Raw genomic sequence first — 18,690 nt, 5'->3', positions numbered from 1 at the left:
AAAATATAGTGTCAAAGATAATGGATTTGAATATAGTATTTAGTTCTCAAAGGAATTTTTTAATACTACAGTGAAACATTAGTTAAAAATAAATGTTAACTCCAAAAAGAATAATAAAATCATTATTTTTTAACCAGAGGCTGCCAGTGTTTTTCTGCTTAATCTATAACAGCATCTTAGCTGTAAAAATGATAGAATTCATGTTATTTTACTATGCATTCTCAATAACAATAAATGTGTTGCTCACTTCTACATTTTAGATAGCTGATATAAGGCCTAACACGGAAAGCAAAAAGCTATCCAGGAAATATTTCCCTGCTCATGCATATTTCCTTTGGCATAAAAATCACTGTAAATGATGGTGAGTTAACTTCAAACATTTCAAGCTACACAACTAATGTAATTGAACCCTAAGTCCAATTTACTATTGGCCCTTGGTACTTCTGGAGGCTAATGTGAAGCGTCATTTTTCAAGTCTTCATTCCCTATAAACAAGATGGTGGCAATTTTCTTTATTTTCTGAACACTTGCAATTTCCTAAAAGTTTCATACTTCTTCACACCTTCAAATTTTATTTAGGCTTTTCTAGTACGTTGGCTTCCCTTTTCTGCCTTACTTGCAGACCCTGTTCATGCTTGTTAGACATAGCTTCAACGTGACGTCTGGGAAGCTTCCCATGACCTGGACCTTGGTAGCCTCACACCATTCAGCATGGAGGGTTATTCATTATTAACCCACAATTAGCTTCTATTGAACTGAATTTTCCACAGCAAAAGCTTTGCAAAGAGAATACAATCTATCAATTAGTAAAAGAGTCATTAATGAAAGCAATGTTTACTAAATTTAGTCATTAAATTATGACCGATATGATTTCTACCTTATCCATATATGATCTATATTGTTAGGCAACATGGGCACAGTAAGATGGCGCCGGTTCCGGGTTCTTCACCCCCGGTTCCCGGTTCTCCACCCCGCGAGCCAGCCAAGAGAAGGCCAATCAGGGAAGAACACCTCCTGCCTTTTACTAAAACCCCACCCCTAAGCCAATCACCTATGCCTGGGTAGCCCCACTGAGTATAAAAACCCAGCACCTAAGCAGCTCGCCCCTTATTCCTTCCTTCTCCTCCTCCGTGTGGTGTCGCCTTGGTGCCTCCAATAAAATCTCTTGACCGCGACCAGCGTGTCTTTGGTTTGAGCCCGATCGGGTCCGACTCTTTGAGTCGGTCCGACTCTTTCATATATTATCTTAATATCCATGAAAATAGATTCATGTAACTCAAATTGGCAACAAATATATTTTAAAGTGTTCAACAGCACTAGTCCTGAGGAACACAAATTATAACTACATTGCACTTATACCACACCCACCACAGTGGCTAAAATGTAAAAGACATGATACAAAGTGCAGTGATGAGAAGGGATTGGAATTCTGCTGCCCTGCTGGTGGTGGTGCACACTGGTAATGCTACCTGGGAAAAATGTCTGGCAATACCTAATGAAGTTCAAGGCATGTATTTTTATGTGTTAACCAAAAGATGCATTCAAGGATGTTCATCTCAGCATGATTTGTAATGCACAAAAATTGAAAAAAAAACCTCAAATGTCTATCAACTGTAGAATGGAATTTTATACAGCAATGGAAATGCATGAACTATGACTATTAGCAGCAACATGAATGATTTTCATAAAAATAGTTTTGAGCAAAGAATCCAGACATAAAAGAGTGCATGCCCTATGATTCTACATATATAAAGTCCAAACACAAGCAGTACTATCTATGATAGTAAAATGGTAGGCCAAACATTGGGGAGTTATTACATTGATGACAACATGAAGGGGTTTATGGGATTCTGGTAATGTTTTGTTTCCTGATCTGGGCACTGGGTACCAGGATGTATTTACTTTGTGAACATTTAACCATCTACGATTTGGGGATTTTTCTGGGTATACGTTATACTTCAATAAAACATTTTCATGAGAAATTTACTTTTACCATAGAGTAATCGCTTCTTATCTGCAGGGGATATATTTCAAAACTTCCAGTGGATGCTTGAAACCACACATAGTAACAAGCCCTATACAGTTCATACCATGTTTTTTTCAATACATGCATAACTATGATAAAGTTTAATTTATAAATTAGGCACAGTAAGAGATTGACAATAACACAGAACAACTATAACAATATACTGTAATAAAATTTACATGAATGAGCTCTCTCTCTCTCTCTTAAAATATCATATTGTGCTGTACTGCAGGTAACTGAAACTGCAGAAAACACAACTGTGGATAAGGGGGTACTACTGTATTCATTTACAATGAAGATTATATATGGTGACAATGGCTACTTGCCACAAAAAGGTAGTAATAAAAATAAATAGAGTGAAGCTATTTTCATTCCAGCCTCCTAGAAACTGACAGAGTAGAGTGACATTTAATGAACAACCCTTTTTTTTTCACTGGAAATGGCTGTTCTCCCTATCCAGTGCCCTACTTCTCATGAGCTGAAATGAACTGTTCATTCATTCCTGGAATGGCTACTCTCCACCCCGTACTTTTCTGGGCACCAAGGATACACAGTGAACAACACAGGAAAAACAACTGCAGTCCTGGAGCCCTTATTCTTATGGAGGGAGACAGGTGATAAGTAAACAAGCCAATATATAACAAATTAGGTGGCAAAAAGTGCAGTGGATTAAAATCAAGCACAGTAAAAGAGATAGGGAATGAAGGTATGCATTTGTACTGCTATATATGGGACAGCCAAGTAGGGCTCATAGACCGCTGGACTTTTGAGAAGAGATTGAAGGAAGGAGCATGATGATAACTGAGGGAGCAGTTATGAGGGAGCAGCATTTCAGGAAATAGACTTGTATGTTACGTTAGTGGAGCAGGGAGGCCACAATGACTGGAACAGAGAAAAAGAGGGGGTGAGAAGCTGGACATGAAGTCAAACAAGATGGTCCTGAGGGCAGGGGAGTGAGGCCAAATTATATAGAGCTTCAAGGTTGTTAAATGAGGCCAAGAGAGGATTTGAGCAAAGGAGTCATCACATGGTAAAAGAATCACTCTGAGTTGCTTTGTGGAAATTAGGGTGAAAGCTGTATCTCACAGTTAAGCAAGCTGAATGGAGTCCTTCAAGGAGTAGTAACCAAAAAATCACCTATGTCGTCCTATACTTGAGGAAACATGGAATTATGCTGTATAGCTTTATCTACCTTTTCCTAATGCCTTGTTCCTCCCAATAACACCATTCTTATCTTAGGTGTTTGTAGACTAGAGCTAAACGCTACAGAAATACTATATGCACCTAAGAAGGCATTAAGATTAATTAAAAAAAAAACAGTTTAAGAAATAAGTTGCATGTATAAACAATGGAATACTACTGAACTTAAAAAAAAATCTCGTCATATGCAACATGAATGAACCTGGAACACGTTAAATGAAATAAGCCAGGCACAGAAAGACAAATACCACACAATGTGACTTATATGGAATCTAAAATAGTTTAACTCATAGAAGCAGAGTAGAATGAAGAGTATAAAGAATTTAGATGGGTATAATGTTGATCAAAAGATATAAAATTTTATCAGGAGAAATAAGTTCAAGAGATCTACTATACAACATGGGTGACTATGGTAAATATCAATGTATTGTATTTTGAAAATTGCTGAGAGTAGGTTTTCAGCATTGTCACCACAAAAAATAAATATGTGAGGTAATGCATATGTTAATTAGATTAAGCCATTGCACAGCATATACATATTTCAAAACATCATTTTGTACCCGATAATAATTTTAATTTTTCAATTAAGAAAAAAGAAGATAAATAAGCTCTGGATCACCAAGGCAACAAAGTTTATTTGGACTAGCATGGCTTTCCAGGAGAGCAGACTTACACACACCAAGACTTAGACTGCACTAACAGTATTATGTTGAACCCTATGAAATCACTAATATTCAACCGTTTTTGACATGCAAAATGTCAATATTCTGTAGTTGATCCTATAAATTTTATTTCAAAATTAAATTTGAGTTTCAATATAAAGCAAGTTATTTTGGGGGAAGGCAGTTTCAGAGGAGTAAAGATTTAAAGGAAAGGTGTGAAATTATACAAAAAGCCAGCTGCTGTTTTGTTATCAGCAATAATTATCATTAACAATTATTTACATTTTATAAATATGTTTTACCTTCAATTCACATAGCAGATTATTTTATCACCAGAAACTGTTTATGTTTTACATTGGCCCATTATAGAATTGATTTAAAGTCTCATATTGGCTTATATGATGGCTTATATTTGATAAAGGGATAGATACTATAACAGATGATGCTCTACTGGCACTACAAAACATATAAGCATCTCATTGCCCTATTTATATTCTCCTTAGAATGAGCAAAGGACGTGGCACTGAGCTGCAGAAGGCCAAAGACAAACAGAAAATAACACTGTTATTCCCCTTCTTCTTTCTCCCCCTCCTCACCAAACACTCTTCCCAACCAAGACTCGAAGGGCATCACATTTCTGTTCTAAGTTTAGAACACTGCTAGTAGGTTTTCTGGCTTGCATAAGACAAGACTTCCATTTGCACGTTCTTAGAAAGCAGAATTGTGTGGGTAATTGAATTACTGGCTAACAATTCTAAAAATGAGTATTGTGGTTGACAAGGAAACCTGTTAAATGCTACTTTCAATTTCCAAATTTCGTGAAAGGGGAAGTCTTTTTACATTTTTAACAATGTTCTTAATTAAATGCGTTAAACAAATGTAAATATGGCATAATGGAATATGTAGGTGTGCATGAGATAAAGTACCCTATTTGATAATAAATGAAACATTAAAAATGAAGACAAAAATAAGCTCTTAATAGGCACTGCGAGGTTCTTTGTTGAATATGCTTTGCATTCCCAAAGGAAAATGGGTGCTGAAGCCTTAGATAGAGACTAGGAAATAAGGAAGAGAAGCCATCTCTCTTGGCATGGCTCCTATAAGCAGAATGGTTTGTCTTAATTTTTGCTTTTTTTTGTCCCTCTGCTTTTGAGAAGAACTATTCTATTCCTCTGCACACGTATTTCAATGCCTTCCTTCAGCATGGTAACGTTGGGTGCTTTTCTGAGACTCACTCTCCTCATCTATAAAACGGGTATAAAATATACCCAGAAAGGTTCTAAGAATCAATAAACACCACATGTGAAAGTGCCTAGCACAGCATCTACACAGGAAGCTCTCTATAAATGCAAGTTCCAATCATTTTGTAAGAGTATGTAAGATGCTATAATTGTGTTCTGCACAATTCCCAGGGATGCTGAGGAAATTATATCCACTTCTCAGGCTCCTTTCCTCCTGTACCACTTTCGATAAACACTGAGCCTGCAGGGACTGCACTGCATTTTGAAGGAGGCTTGACTCATTCTGGAGTGTGGGTTTTGAGGGAGGAGTGAAGAATAACAACAGAACTAACTGAATACGAGTCCCTTATGTGGTATGCAATGTGGTATTTCTTTCACGACAGTTCCCAAATCTTTCAGAAAACAACTAAACCCATCGGATAGATCACCTGAGAGTGTGTGTGTGTGTGTGTGTGTGTATATATATATGTGTGTATATATGTGTGTGTGCATATATATATGTGTGTGTGTGTATATATATATATATACACACATTAATCCATGCAGGTTTGACCTGAGACAGCAAACTCAGGAGCATAGATGCAGACCAGAGAACCATGAAGAAGTAAGGACAAGAAGTGGTAATGCAATTTGAGGAGGGCTCTCGACTTTCCTACTCTGTGAAAATAGGGTTCAATCCCATTTCAACCAGTTCTCCAAGGAGCAGGAAAGGCCTGGTAGGTTGATAATGAAATCTGAAGTCACAGAAACTAGTGAAAAAAAGAACTGGCAGAAAATATCCAAAACTCACCAATTTTAACAGAATGATTCTTATAGTAATTAGCTAATTTTACTATTGCATAATTTATTCCTATTTTACTAGAAGCATAGAAAATCGTACACTCATTTTCTAAATCACTTTTTGAGTAGGATAAATGCACTTTTTGGCTTAAATGAATGAACGTACATCCCAAAGCCCAGGGCATAGGCCAACAGTGACTGAATGTGGCTTTACACTGCTCACCGTGGAGGGTTTCTCCCAAAATCTGGGTCAATTCTTTATTTCAATAGCTTTCGTTGTAGAGAATCTGTCTTCAAGCTTCTTCACTTTTAACCCTTATAAACCATTATTTATCACTTGTCATACTTTTTTTGTCTTATCTTCCCTTTTCCTCTCACATCTGTGGGGTTTTCTCTTTCCTACTATCTCCCCTCACGGCATTACCAAGCAATGCTTTTCATCTTTCCTTGTCTATCATGCTCTGCATCTCTTAATAGTTTTGTAATCTTGTCTAAATACTACATGATACAACTCTACCTTGAGCCTAAACTACATCATGATATGACTGAAACGCACAAAAAAAGTTTTTATTTAATTGAGTTCTTCACTGGAATCACCTCTCCCATCAAGTGGAATTCAAATTGTGTCTGGATTATAACTAGTTGGATATGTTCCTGAGTTCTGTAGTTGTCTGGAAAAAAAAAAACAAAACAAAAACAGATCTTCTACTATCCAGTTACTATAGTCCTAAGATATTGGTGGTAATAGTAGCAACAGTTGAGAAAACCCACTATAGCATATGGGAATATTCTCTAGGCCTTAGGAATTTAAAACAGTATAAAATTAGCATATAAAACTCACATTTCCATACATCCCACTGTTTACGTTGAGAATAACAGAATAGCTTTTAAGACTACAGACATTGGGACTGGATTATCTGGAATTGAATCCATAATGTGGCATTTACCAGCTGTGTGACCTTGGGCAATTGGGCAATTTTCTTAACCTTTCCTTGCCTCTATTTTCTCATCTGTAAAATGGGAATATTAACAATATCTGTCATAAAATTGACATGAAGATTAGACTAATATTTGAAAAAGTACTTAGATTTGGCATAAGTATTGTATAAATGTTTGCTTTGAAAAAGCAAACATGAACATTCATTGAGCATTTATAATGTATCAGGTACAAGGCCACATGTTATACATGCAATATTTCATTTATTGATCACAATAAGCTTAGGAGGTAGGTAGCATATGTCCTATTGGTAGAGGTATCAACTGAGGCTTAAAGAAAGTAATGGAACTAGAAATTAGAAAAGCTGAAATACAACCAGGGCAATTTGAACCAAAGGCCACATTCTGGAATTAGGAGACAGAGATAAACTTCAGCTCTTACACTTGGGCGAGGACCTGGACTATCTAAGTCTTATCTACAATAATGGTATTCATGCTATATCTGCCTGCTCTACCTAAGAAAGCTATTGTAAACATAAAATGTGTTCATTTCTATTAAAGCAGTCTGTAAAATTCCACAGAAATCTATATACTAGTAGTAGCTATACACATTTTCACTTTGCCTTATTCATTTGTCGTATATTCACACAAGTGTGTGTGTGTGTGTGTGTGAGAGAGAGTGTGTGTATGTGTGTGTGAGGTGTACGAATGCATGTGAATGACTGTGCCCCAAAGGCCCAACACTCGTAGTCCTTTCCAGTAACTTCCAGCAAGAAGACCATCTGTGGTTTGCACATCTTGTTACTGTTAGGGAAGCTGTCTCTTTGCTTCCTAAAAGAGCTAATGTAAGAATATTATTTAAAGTAGGAAAGCTGCTGAGAATGCAGGTTTTCCAAGTTGGATACCGTGGCTGCTGCAAAAGTCTCAAGTTACTCAAAAATAAGCTTTCGGGAGCAAATGCATAAAGAATTTTCACATTGCAAAACTGAGGGTTTTTGTTACCCCTCCTATACTGTCTGACTAAAAATCAGCAGCTAAAAACAAACCATAAAATCAGCAAAACCCAAGCATATTCAGAAACTCAACCACAGAAGAAATGATAGATTGGAAACTTATGCTTTAAAAGAAGAAAACAATCCCTTGGGGGTATAGAATATTCCAATTCTAGCCCGCTCAGTAATTGCAGTGGCCATACTATTCTTTGTGCCCTCAAACAGGAGGATTAAGACAGAAAGTCTCATTAACGTGGAATCGGGAATTACACAATTTACTTTTACAGTTCCAAACCAAAGCAAAAATGCTTCAACAGAAGTATCCTTTGGGAATTCAAATTGGTGTTGCAACAGTTAATGGGATGCTGAAACTAGATAGTTTGTTATAACAAGATGTGTTTCTAACCCTGTATTCACTCTAAGAAATTTATGCTTTTCTATCTTGGAAATTCAGAGAACAAAAAATTTAAGAATTAAGCCACAGGTGCAATGACATGCAGAAATGGTTTGCTAGAAATTCTAACAAAAACAAGAAATCCTCTCATTAAATGTAGTTGAATTTAACTCTCTGAAGGGCTAGGCCAGTATAAAGAATAATAATAATTATATAGAAGCATACATAGATTCACTGCTATTATACCTAATTTTATGTTATGAATACTAGAAATTAAACCCCAAACTAATTCTGCCTTGTCAGATTTTAATAAACGCTAACATAAAACGTTAGCATTTCTTACTGACCTTTAATGAAAAGGACATCTAAATCCTCTAAGTTTGCCAGCTGGTTTATTTATATTCCAATTCTTGCATCAGCTCAGAGAAAGAGGTAATATGAGAGAAGCATTTTCTATCAGAAGTGCACACCACCAGATCAACTTAATTACTACATTCATGGAAATTCTAGTCTGTTCATCATTTCATTCCTAGGATTTAGCACAGAGCTAGTCATAGAGTAGGCACCTAGGAAATAAATTGTTGAATGAATGAATGGTTTCATTACGGGGGAAAATCCACGAAGAAGCAAGCAAGTCTGCATATACAAACCTATGAAAATAAACTAAAAAAAGACTTGATATTTGGTAGCAGATAAAATGATTAAATTAATGCATCCACATAACATAGCCTCCTCCCTATCCCATTATAAGAATATGGGTTGGGGCCAGGTGCAGTGGCTTACTCCTGTAATTCTAGCACTTTGGGAGGCTGAGGCAGGTAGATCACTTGAGGTCAAGAGTTCTTGACCAATATGGCCAACATGGTGAAATCCCGTCTCTACTAAAAATATAAAAATTAGCGGGGTGTGGTGGTGTGCACCTGTAGTCCTAGCTACTCAGGGAGGCTAAGGAAGGAGAATTGCTTGAACCCAGGAGGCAGAGGCTGCAGTGAGCTTAGATCTCGCCACTGCACTCCAGCCTGGGCGACAGAGCGAGACTCTGATTAAAGAAAAAATAAAGAATGTTTGTTGCAGCTTAGATAAAAGAAACAGTTTCTTCTCCACCATTAATACTAAGATAAATCCAAATAATATCTCAATTTTTTATTCACTAAGGCATTTTATAATTTCTAAATGAACACTCTGCAATTTTGATATATTGATATCATTATGCAAAAATTTTCTATAGTGCCCTGGTGGACAAAACAGGGCAAGGGCTCTAAAATCAAAGATCTAGATTTAAGTCCAGGATCTAATGCTTTCAATAACCTAGTGATCAGATATTTTAATTTTATTGATTAGAAATATGTAGCATGTGTTCTTGGAGCAATCTTTAAGAATTCTGCATATCATCTTTCTACTATAAAGTTTCAAACACTGAGTTAATACTAGCAAAATTTGTATGGGTTTTCCCCCATGTGCTTTCTGATTATGTCACTGTATCACAAGCATTCACTTTGAAACTACACAAATTTCCAATTTATTTCAGTTTTTGCCTTGGAACTTCAAAGTCTTTCAACTGGAAAAGCCTGAAAGCAGGAACACATTATGTAAATCCAAAGATTAGGGCTTGAAGGATTTGGAAGTCAAATGCTTGTAAATGTTAAACAGTCTTTTGCAGTAACTCACAGAGATGAAATTTAATTTCATTACCTTTGATGGAGTGATTTGTAACATGCTATTGCCACATCGATTTCATTCTGTTTATTCATTTTAGGAAGAAGGAATCAGAATAAATAAGACTATTTTAAGACTTTAGGCTTTTATCCAATATTGCTGATTAAAGAAACCTATTTTTAACAAGGCCTATTACAAACTGTCTCTATAAAGCATATGGACAAGCTGATTAAAATGTAGTTTTGTTTATGCACAACATAAGGCAACTCCAAACTTAATCAAGATAGCTTCTACAGGTAATAATAATCTGGGCCAAAGTCCAGTGGTTTATAGTTAAAATGACAATGTAGTCCAACAATCTATCATCTTAAATTTCCCCAAAAGAAGACACAAAAGACAGGAAAAGAAGGCACAGAAAATATGTTTCTTAGCTACATTTTAATTCAGGAATTGGATGGAAAACACTCTGGGTAACCCATTGTTTCTTGACTTCTTCAAACTAAATCATCCTATTGATGAATATAAAACATCCTTAAGTCATTATAAATGTTTTAAGTAAAAATGACATTTTGTGGTTTTTTAAAATGTACGATTGCATTACTGATTACATTGTTGATTGAAATGATTTCTTTTGAAAGCTGCCCTATCTAAATTCGGATTAGCTACCCTAGACAGGGCATACCATGTCCTCCTCCTCAGTTTGAGAATCACTAGGTGTATCTGTTCTAGTTTTCGTCTGCTTAGATGATAGTGGCTTCACACATGAAAGCTATGTAGTGCTCCCAATACAACCAAGTTGGATTTCAGACTTTATTCAGAAAAAAATTATAAAATCTTAAAAATTACATTACAGGAATCACTTTTCTTCTTCTCATCAGCGACTCTATAAACATTATCTTTCCCCATTATTTTAAAACTTTTCTATTACAGAAGAGAACGTGATCCTCTTCTTGCCAAAGCCAGTCTCTCCACATGTTCTCTAAACCTAATTGCATTCCCTCTTTATACCAGGGGTTTTAATGTACTAACCACTCTCTTCCTTCTATAAGTCCTGAACTAATTGAGAAATAGACACAGGGGGCAAGGACCCCACCCCAAGCTGGCACTTGGAGAAGCAGTGTCCTGGTGAGATTGCCCCAGGGGCAGCAGGAGTTAAGATGGACATGCTGAGAGCCATCAGGTCCTAAAAGAAGAAGCTAGAGGAGGCTGGGTCATGCAGCCAGAGTCCTTCCTTTTCACAGCCTCAGAAGTCACTTTTCTTCCTTTGGGGAGGCATGAGTTAGGGAGAATGAAAGAAAAGCCAACATTCTCTTTGAAATCCTTCAGAAAGGAAGAACATTTCTATTTTATGCACAAAGGAAGGGATGCAGGAAAGGGAGAAAAAGTTCCTCCTACACTCCCTTTTCAAGGCTTTACTCCGAAGTGATCTCTCTTATCCTGTTCACTCCCTCCCTGCTCACTTATCCCTACCAGCATTCACCCAGCTCAGACATTTCACATCACTTCAAGTCTGTTTCTCTGTAAGGCCACCGTTCCCTTCCTCTAATTTCTTCTCTCTTTCTCAGCACACAGCTTCATCGCCGATTCCCTGCACAACCCTCGCCAAAATACTGCTTTGTACTCACCGCTTTCACAAAACGACTCAGGTTTTCCTAACTTCATGTAGTCAATTTCAAAAGGTACTTTTTGATATTTATTTTTCTCAGCCTTTTACCTGCTGAGTGTATTTGTGGAAGAGAATAGCACAAGGGTTAATACTATGGACTCTGAAGTTAGAATGCCTAGCATTCGACACTTGCCTTCTTATTATGGGATCTTGGGCAAAACACTTAATCTCTCCATAGTTTCCTCATTTGTAAAATGGATCTAATAACAGTACTCAACTCAGTAGTCTATAGAATGGATAATATAACACCATCCAGATAAAGTATTCAGCATGATACACACTGGTACATATAAATACTCAACTTTTTTTTCAACCACTCCCTCTATCTTGAAACATTCTACTTTCATAGATTCCCTGACATAATTCTTCAAATATTCCCTTTTTCACTATTCCTTGAATGACCCTCTTTTTCTTTTCTTTTTTTAAGAGACAGGCTCTCACTGTGTCTCCTAGGATGGAGGGCAGCTGTTATCATAACTCACTGCAGCCTATGAACTCCTAGGCTTAAGGGATCTTCCCACCTCAGCCTCCCAAGGACCTGGGACTACAGGGGCACACCACTGTGCCCAACATTTTTTTTTTTTTTTCTGGAAGACACAGGGTCTCATTATGTTGCCCAGCTTGGTCTTAAATTTCTGAGCTCAAGCAATCCTTTCATCTCAGCCTCCTAACATGTTGGGATTAGAGGCATAAACCACCACACCTGACCCAAGTCCTCTTTTTCTATTTGACCTCTAAATATTTTGTAATTTTGATTCAATCCTTAAGGATTTTGGAATATCCAGGGGCCTAATCCACTTGGTCCAGTTGGGCCTCCCTCCGCTCTACTTTCACTCTTTCCCTAGATATTGTAGTCTATTCCTTTGGGATTAAATATTTATATCCTGAAAACTTTTTTTTTTTTTTTTTGAGGTGGAGTCTCGCTCTGTCGCCCAGGCTGGAATGCAGTGGTGCCATCTCGGCTCACTGCAAGCTCCGCCTTCCGAGTTCACGCCATTCTCCTGCCTCAGCCTCCCGAGTAGCTGGGACTACAGGCGCCCGCCACCACGCCTGGCTAATTTTCTGTATTTTTAGTAGAGACGGGGTTTCATCATGTTAGCTAGGATCGTCTCGATCTCCTGACCTCGTGATCCGCCCACCTCGGCCTCCCAAAGTGATGAGATTACAGGCGTGAGCCACTGCGCCCGGCCAAAACTCTCTGTTTTTACCTCCAAAGTTCTCCTCAATACTTTGAACTTAAATATTCGGCTAGCTACTTGGCATTATCTATTACATGCAACACATTTTATACTTAACATGTCCAAAACAAATTCTTGATTTCTAAACTCGACCCTAACTTTCTTCCTGGTCTTCCCAATCTCTGGAAATGGCACCAGCAGGCACCTACACAGTCGCGCATGACAGAAACTTTGAAGTATATTTGCTCCTTTCCTTTGTAACACTTTCCAACTCTGATTCATCAATAAACCCTTTCTATTATACCTCCAAATTATATCTTAAGTTTCTTCATTTCCTAGTCATCATTTCTCTGGACTGTTACCAAAGCCTCCATGTTGCTCTCTCTGGTTAGACCTTGGTCCCCTACTACCTACTCTGCTATAGCAGCCAGAGCAAGCATTTTTAAACATCAAGCAAATGGGTTGTTCTCCCACTTTAAAGAACTGAATGGCTTTCCACTGTGGTTGGATGAATTTCTAAGCATCTTTCAGTGGTCCATAGGGCCCTGATATCTCTGCCTTGGGCCACTTTTCTTGCCCATGTCCTAGTTGCCTTGATATCCTTCAAGATTCCCAAATATGTGAATCTCTTTCTGTCCAGAGGGCCTTTGCATATATTCTTTCCTCCGCCTGGAATGCTCTTTGAATTGCTGATTGCTTTTTATTTTTTAAGTCTCCTCTGAAAGACCATCCCCACAATTTTAAGTAGGTTGTCTCTCATCCTCCTTCCCTAGCCCCCACTTCACCCCAGGTTACTCTTTAGCACTGCATTCTGCTCATTTGCTTCTCATGGTGTTTATCATAAAGTCTACCAGCGGATTTGTTCATGTCCATTTTGTTCTGTCTCTCTCATTTCATTAGACACTCTGATGGGGAGTGTCTTTTAGAAGTCACTTCTAAAAGGAAGTACATTTCTTTTATGTATCCAATATAGTGCTTTGCAATTATATGCACACCAAAAACATATACTATATGAATTAATAAATGAATCAATCAATTCATGAATCAATGACCCCCTCCTCATAGGCTTCACACCTGTCTTCATACAGAAGACTTATAGGACATGTGGTTATGTTTATTTTCTCCATCTTCTTTCATTCTTAGTTTGGCTCAGTCACAATGTTCCAAGTCTTTCGCAAGAAATTACTGTCATATCTCTCTGGTTAGAAAACCACAGCATTCCTAACAGTTATGTAAAATAGAGCTATCTCCTGATCTATAACCTGGACCAATTTTGAAATCTGAAAATTATGACTGAATGCACAGTTTAAGACATAGGTAGAAGATTCTTTTAAACATGTGTTGATTTATTGGTATTGTGCTAATGAGCATTTCACACCTGCATTTTCCAGGCCTCATACTTCTGCAGGTGGTAAATTACATTAGGAGAAAAATCAAATGGAGAGTGAATGCAGAAAAGCAATATATTATACATTAACAAAGCCAGGAAAAAAGGGGCAATAGAAAAAATATGTATCCATATATGTATTTTTAATTGCATGACTGATAGAAATTATGATGTAACTATTTAAAGCAGTATATTTTTCAATCCTCATTAGTATATTTAGTCAATCATCATCAAAGAATAATAAAATCTGATGATAACAAAAGTACAATCTTTATTTATCTCTAGATTAGAAGGCTTTTACATCTGTTGGGAAGCCTAGTTCAGCTATTAATATTATAGTGACAGTAATGTAACTAAGATTTCTTGAGCTCATGCTATACTTTAAGTAAATGATAAATAATTGCCTTTAATCCATTCACTATAAGCCACTTGAGGTCAGGGATTGTCTTATTCCCATTTGAGCCTTCAGTGCCCTGTATTCTGCCAGGCACATAGTGACTACCACTTAAAGCTTGACTTCACCTAAGATAAGCTTAATAACCTGGACTGTAAAAACAGCACAGGAAAGGACGCCTTGAAGCCCTCTCCCGAAACACTTAGTTGCTCTACATCACAAACTTGATATTAGCACTATAGTTTCAAGGGTGCTCCTCTGGACTCCTCTTCACTGTGAGTGTAGTAAAATTAAAACAACACTGGTCTGGACTAAAAATGAAATTTTGAAGTGAGACACCTAACCTGAACCTCATAATTCCTTCACGTGTACAAAGCTGAGAATCATTCCTGCAACATTAGCCTAACGAGGGAACAGGTCTTTGTGTTCACCAACATCTGTTGAGTCCCTTCTATGTTCAAAGCACTGTACTAAATTCCAGAGATCTTACTTGCTGGCATCAGCTCTCTGTATTTTGTTAGGTGTTTAAAGCTGACTCTCTCTTGTTGGGTAGGATATTTTAGGAGTTCTTTGTCTTCTCCTCACTGGAGAGATATCTTATCTGCAGCTTGCTCTTTGTGACTGAAAGCAGCTCTTCCCACTGGTCACTTATAGCTCCTTCCCAGGGCTCTGACAGTACACCTCCATGTTCTTTCTGCTCACATTACCTCCCTCCCCCAGGTAGAAGAGAACTAAGATTCTTGCAGGACAGTTCTGGACAAGATCCAAGACTCTTTCAGGCCAGTTCTCTCTTGTATGGCCACATCTTGCCAACAGGAAATATTCTTTGCCCTGTAGGTTTCAGCCTACTCACCGGATGGCAGCTCTTTACATTCCCTTGTCAGATCTCCAAGCAGCTGTAGTCTCTCCCCCTTTTCATTTCTCAGATTTGACACAAAGTCTGACCCATTGTTTCCCCCAAGCTCTTTAGTTTGTTTCAATGAAGCCTCTTACCTATTTGGGATAAGGTAAAAGCATCCCTCACCCCTTACCCTTAAGGGTTGGGATAGGACAGGATTCCCAGAACATCAACAACAGCCCTCTCTGAAAACCTTGCTCTAATCTCCACACTGTTGTATTGGGTGGTCAGCCAAGGGTCATGAAATCAGTCCCTCACTACCAGCTTTTCAAGGCTTTATTTGGTGGGCTCATGCCTCATTTTGAAATGAGGGAGTAATAGGTACCTTCTCAGTTTTAGCTGAAACAGAGAGAAAATGTCTAATTTTAACTTCCTGTTACAGATGTAATGTATCTTTATTAACATTTCTTACGGTCATTATTGTTCTCTGGCGAAGGAAGGGTTGAAACTGCCAAAGAAGGTGTAAATGGAAGAGAGACATACTTCCATTTCTAGTTTAAAATTTTTATTTATTTATATTTATTTAGTTTCTATATATTCATTGAAGGATTTTTGAGTACAATGCCCTGTGCTAAATGCTGGAGACACAAAGATGGAAAGAAAAATGCTGCTATCCTTTGGGGCATAAAAAGGATGGGTTTATAAAATAAAACTATAAAAAAAGATAAGTAGTTTGGTTGCAAGAGGGTAATCCTTCCCTAATTTTAATTTTGCCTTGCCAGAAGTTCTAATATTCATGTGGATTTGTTTCTGATTACCTTTTACTCAGTTGTACAAAACTGAGTTTAGGTATTTGTGAATGGTGAGCCATTGGCATTGAGAATAATTACAATAAGAGAAAAGTGAGGCTGGGATTAGAAAAAACAGGTAAAGGTACAGGAGTGGGATAAAGGGCTTCTTCTTTTCTGCCAAGAAGCATTGAGCTGAAATGAGGTGGTCAAGTTTTCTTTTACAGAAGGTACTTTAAATACAAAGAAATAGCTTCTACCTATTGCCAACATGTTATTATACAAAACAAAAATATTTTTAGGGCAAAAATTATAGGTGAATCTAATCTGAGAATAAAGAGCAGATATTTGAGTTGAATGAATTTAGCTAAAAAATAGGAACCCAATGGCATCATCATTCTTGTGATTTTGCTATGGAGAGGTAAAAATCAGGTGGGCATGGACTGTTCACAGACACCTGAGAACCACTAGACTAAAAAGTCTCAAATTCTATAATTGATAATTTGCTTTTCTGAGAATTCCTTTATTCAAGTCTGCTCTTTTCCTGTCTCTATCTTTCTATATCTTTTAGCAGATGAACAGATTTTCATAGAGTGTTTTGAGCCCTGAATTCTGGACTGGCTACATAATTTGTGGTGCCTGGTACAAAATGAAACTGTGAGGCCCCTTGTTAAAAAATTATTAGGAATTCAAGACAGTGATGGCACAGCGTCGAACCAGGTGTGAAGCCTTGCTAAGCACAGGCCCTGGGAAGCTGCATGGGTTGCACATTTATGAAGCTATTGCTGCCTGTAATTCCTGATACAATCCCCCAAATTGATTTCCCAAAGCACAGCTTTTTAAAAATGATGTTTCAGTATCTAAGAATCTTATCAAAACAAACATGTCTGGAATGAGGTTCCAGCTGGGTGGAGTCTTTGTTACTGGTTAGTAAATCACATCCTACAAGTCAAAGCTTAACCCCAAAGTACTATAGATGATGAATTGAAATATTGCCTTAATCTGCTGGCAGTTAACATTTCTTTAGTGAGTTTATGTTAATCTTTCTATCTGTAGGATCATTATTGCAGCTTAAGAATAATATTCTAAGAATATATGATTTTATCAAAACCACCTGGATGTTTCAAAATAATCTCCATGTGGAGAAAAAGCACTGACAGTCCCAAGCCCTGCAACAGGAAACAGATGTGGAGGAAGTACACCATCCTTCCCATTTGCATTGAAACAGGAACTATTTACATGGAAAGGATTTTGTTCTGCAGAGGCAAGAGGCATTTCAGAACAAGGATCACTGGGAGAGTCCTAAAAGAGTGCTCTGGCTATCACCCTAGGCTAACCCACTTTTCCTCTTTTGGATACCACCGTGGCTTCCTTCTCCCGCTTCCACTCTTTCCTCTCTCATTCCATTCTGCACACGAAGAGCAAAGTGCTTTTAAAAAACATAATTCAGATCGTGTCCGTCACTCCAATGGCTTCTCACCCCACTGAGAGGAGATTCTAAACCACTCGCCATACTCTGCAAGATCCCATATAACCTGGCCCCTGCCTACTTCACTGGCTTCATCTCTATGCTCCTCCTCCCTGTCTCTGTTCTGTTCACACTTTCCTTTCTGTTCTGAGAAATTGCACCAACTTCAAGCCAGGCGTGGTGGCCATTGCCTGTTGTCCTAGCTACTTGGCAAGCTGAGACAGGAGGATCCCTTGAGTCCAGGAGTTTGAGGCTGCAGTGAACCTTGATTGTGTCACTGCACTCCAGCCTGAGCAACAGAGGGAGACTCTGTCTCTTAAAAAAACAACAAAGAAGACGCAGTTGTATGAGTTTGTACTAGAAGATTTTTCTGCTTGAAATGCATCTTCCCTAAAATTTCACATCTGGCTTTTTGTCATGCTGGTCTCAACTCAAAATTCCCTTTCAGAAAGACCTTCCTTGATCACCCAACTTCAATTTGTCAACCCTCTCCATCACCCAATTTCATTTGTGTTTTCTTCAGATGATTTATCAATGATACATTTTCTTGTGAATTATCTGTGACCTTAACCTTTTTACTAATGATGTAAGAGTTGAAAGTTTGCCTGCTTTGTTCACTGATTTATCCCCAGTGCTTAGAACAGAGATTTAGATGATATAGCAATTTTGTTGCACATTCACATATTTCACTCTGCATTAACTAAAAGGAAAACATTATACACTTACTATAATTAAAAAATGACAGTTTCCCTGCAGAGACTTTAAATATACAGGGAAAAGAATGACATCTTGAATACAGCGCTTCAATATATTGTAGCAGGACGAGCGGCAGACAAAACCTCTCAGACACCGAGTTGTAGAAGGAAGGGCTTTATTCAGCTGGGAGCATTGGCAAGCTACTGCCTTAAAATCTGAGCTCCCCGATGGCCAGGTGCAGTGGCTCACGCCTGTAATCCCAGCACTTTGGGAGGCCGAGGCGGGTGGATCACGAGGTCAGGAGATCGAGACCATCCTGGCTAACACGGTGAAACCCTGTCTCTACTAAAAATACAAAAAAATTAGCCCAGTGTGGTGGCGGGTGCCT

The 18,690-nt window shown here is 37.9% G+C and overlaps 1 protein-coding gene across 6 annotated transcripts in view; it reads right to left on the bottom strand.

Annotated features, from left to right (window-relative positions):
- The window catches only part of OXR1 (oxidation resistance 1), a 490,018-nt gene that overhangs the window by 241,553 nt on the left and 229,775 nt on the right, over positions 1-18,690 (bottom strand). Inside the window, exon 1 of one of the 6 annotated variants that reach the window (XM_063642915.1) lies at positions 878-927. The exons of the other annotated variants lie outside the window; for them this stretch is intronic. Coding sequence (XP_063498985.1) covers positions 878-912 — 35 coding nt within the window. The 5' untranslated portion in view covers positions 913-927. Of the gene's footprint in view, positions 1-877; positions 928-18,690 lie in introns of those variants that run through there. 6 annotated transcript variants of the gene reach the window in all.

The sequence above is a fragment of the Symphalangus syndactylus genome, chromosome 7 (genome assembly GCF_028878055.3).
Source record: "Symphalangus syndactylus isolate Jambi chromosome 7, NHGRI_mSymSyn1-v2.1_pri, whole genome shotgun sequence".
Lineage (NCBI taxonomy): Eukaryota > Metazoa > Chordata > Mammalia > Primates > Hylobatidae > Symphalangus > Symphalangus syndactylus.
The sequence above is the reverse complement of the archived record's forward strand: the minus strand, read 5'-3'. Positions and strand labels throughout refer to the sequence as shown.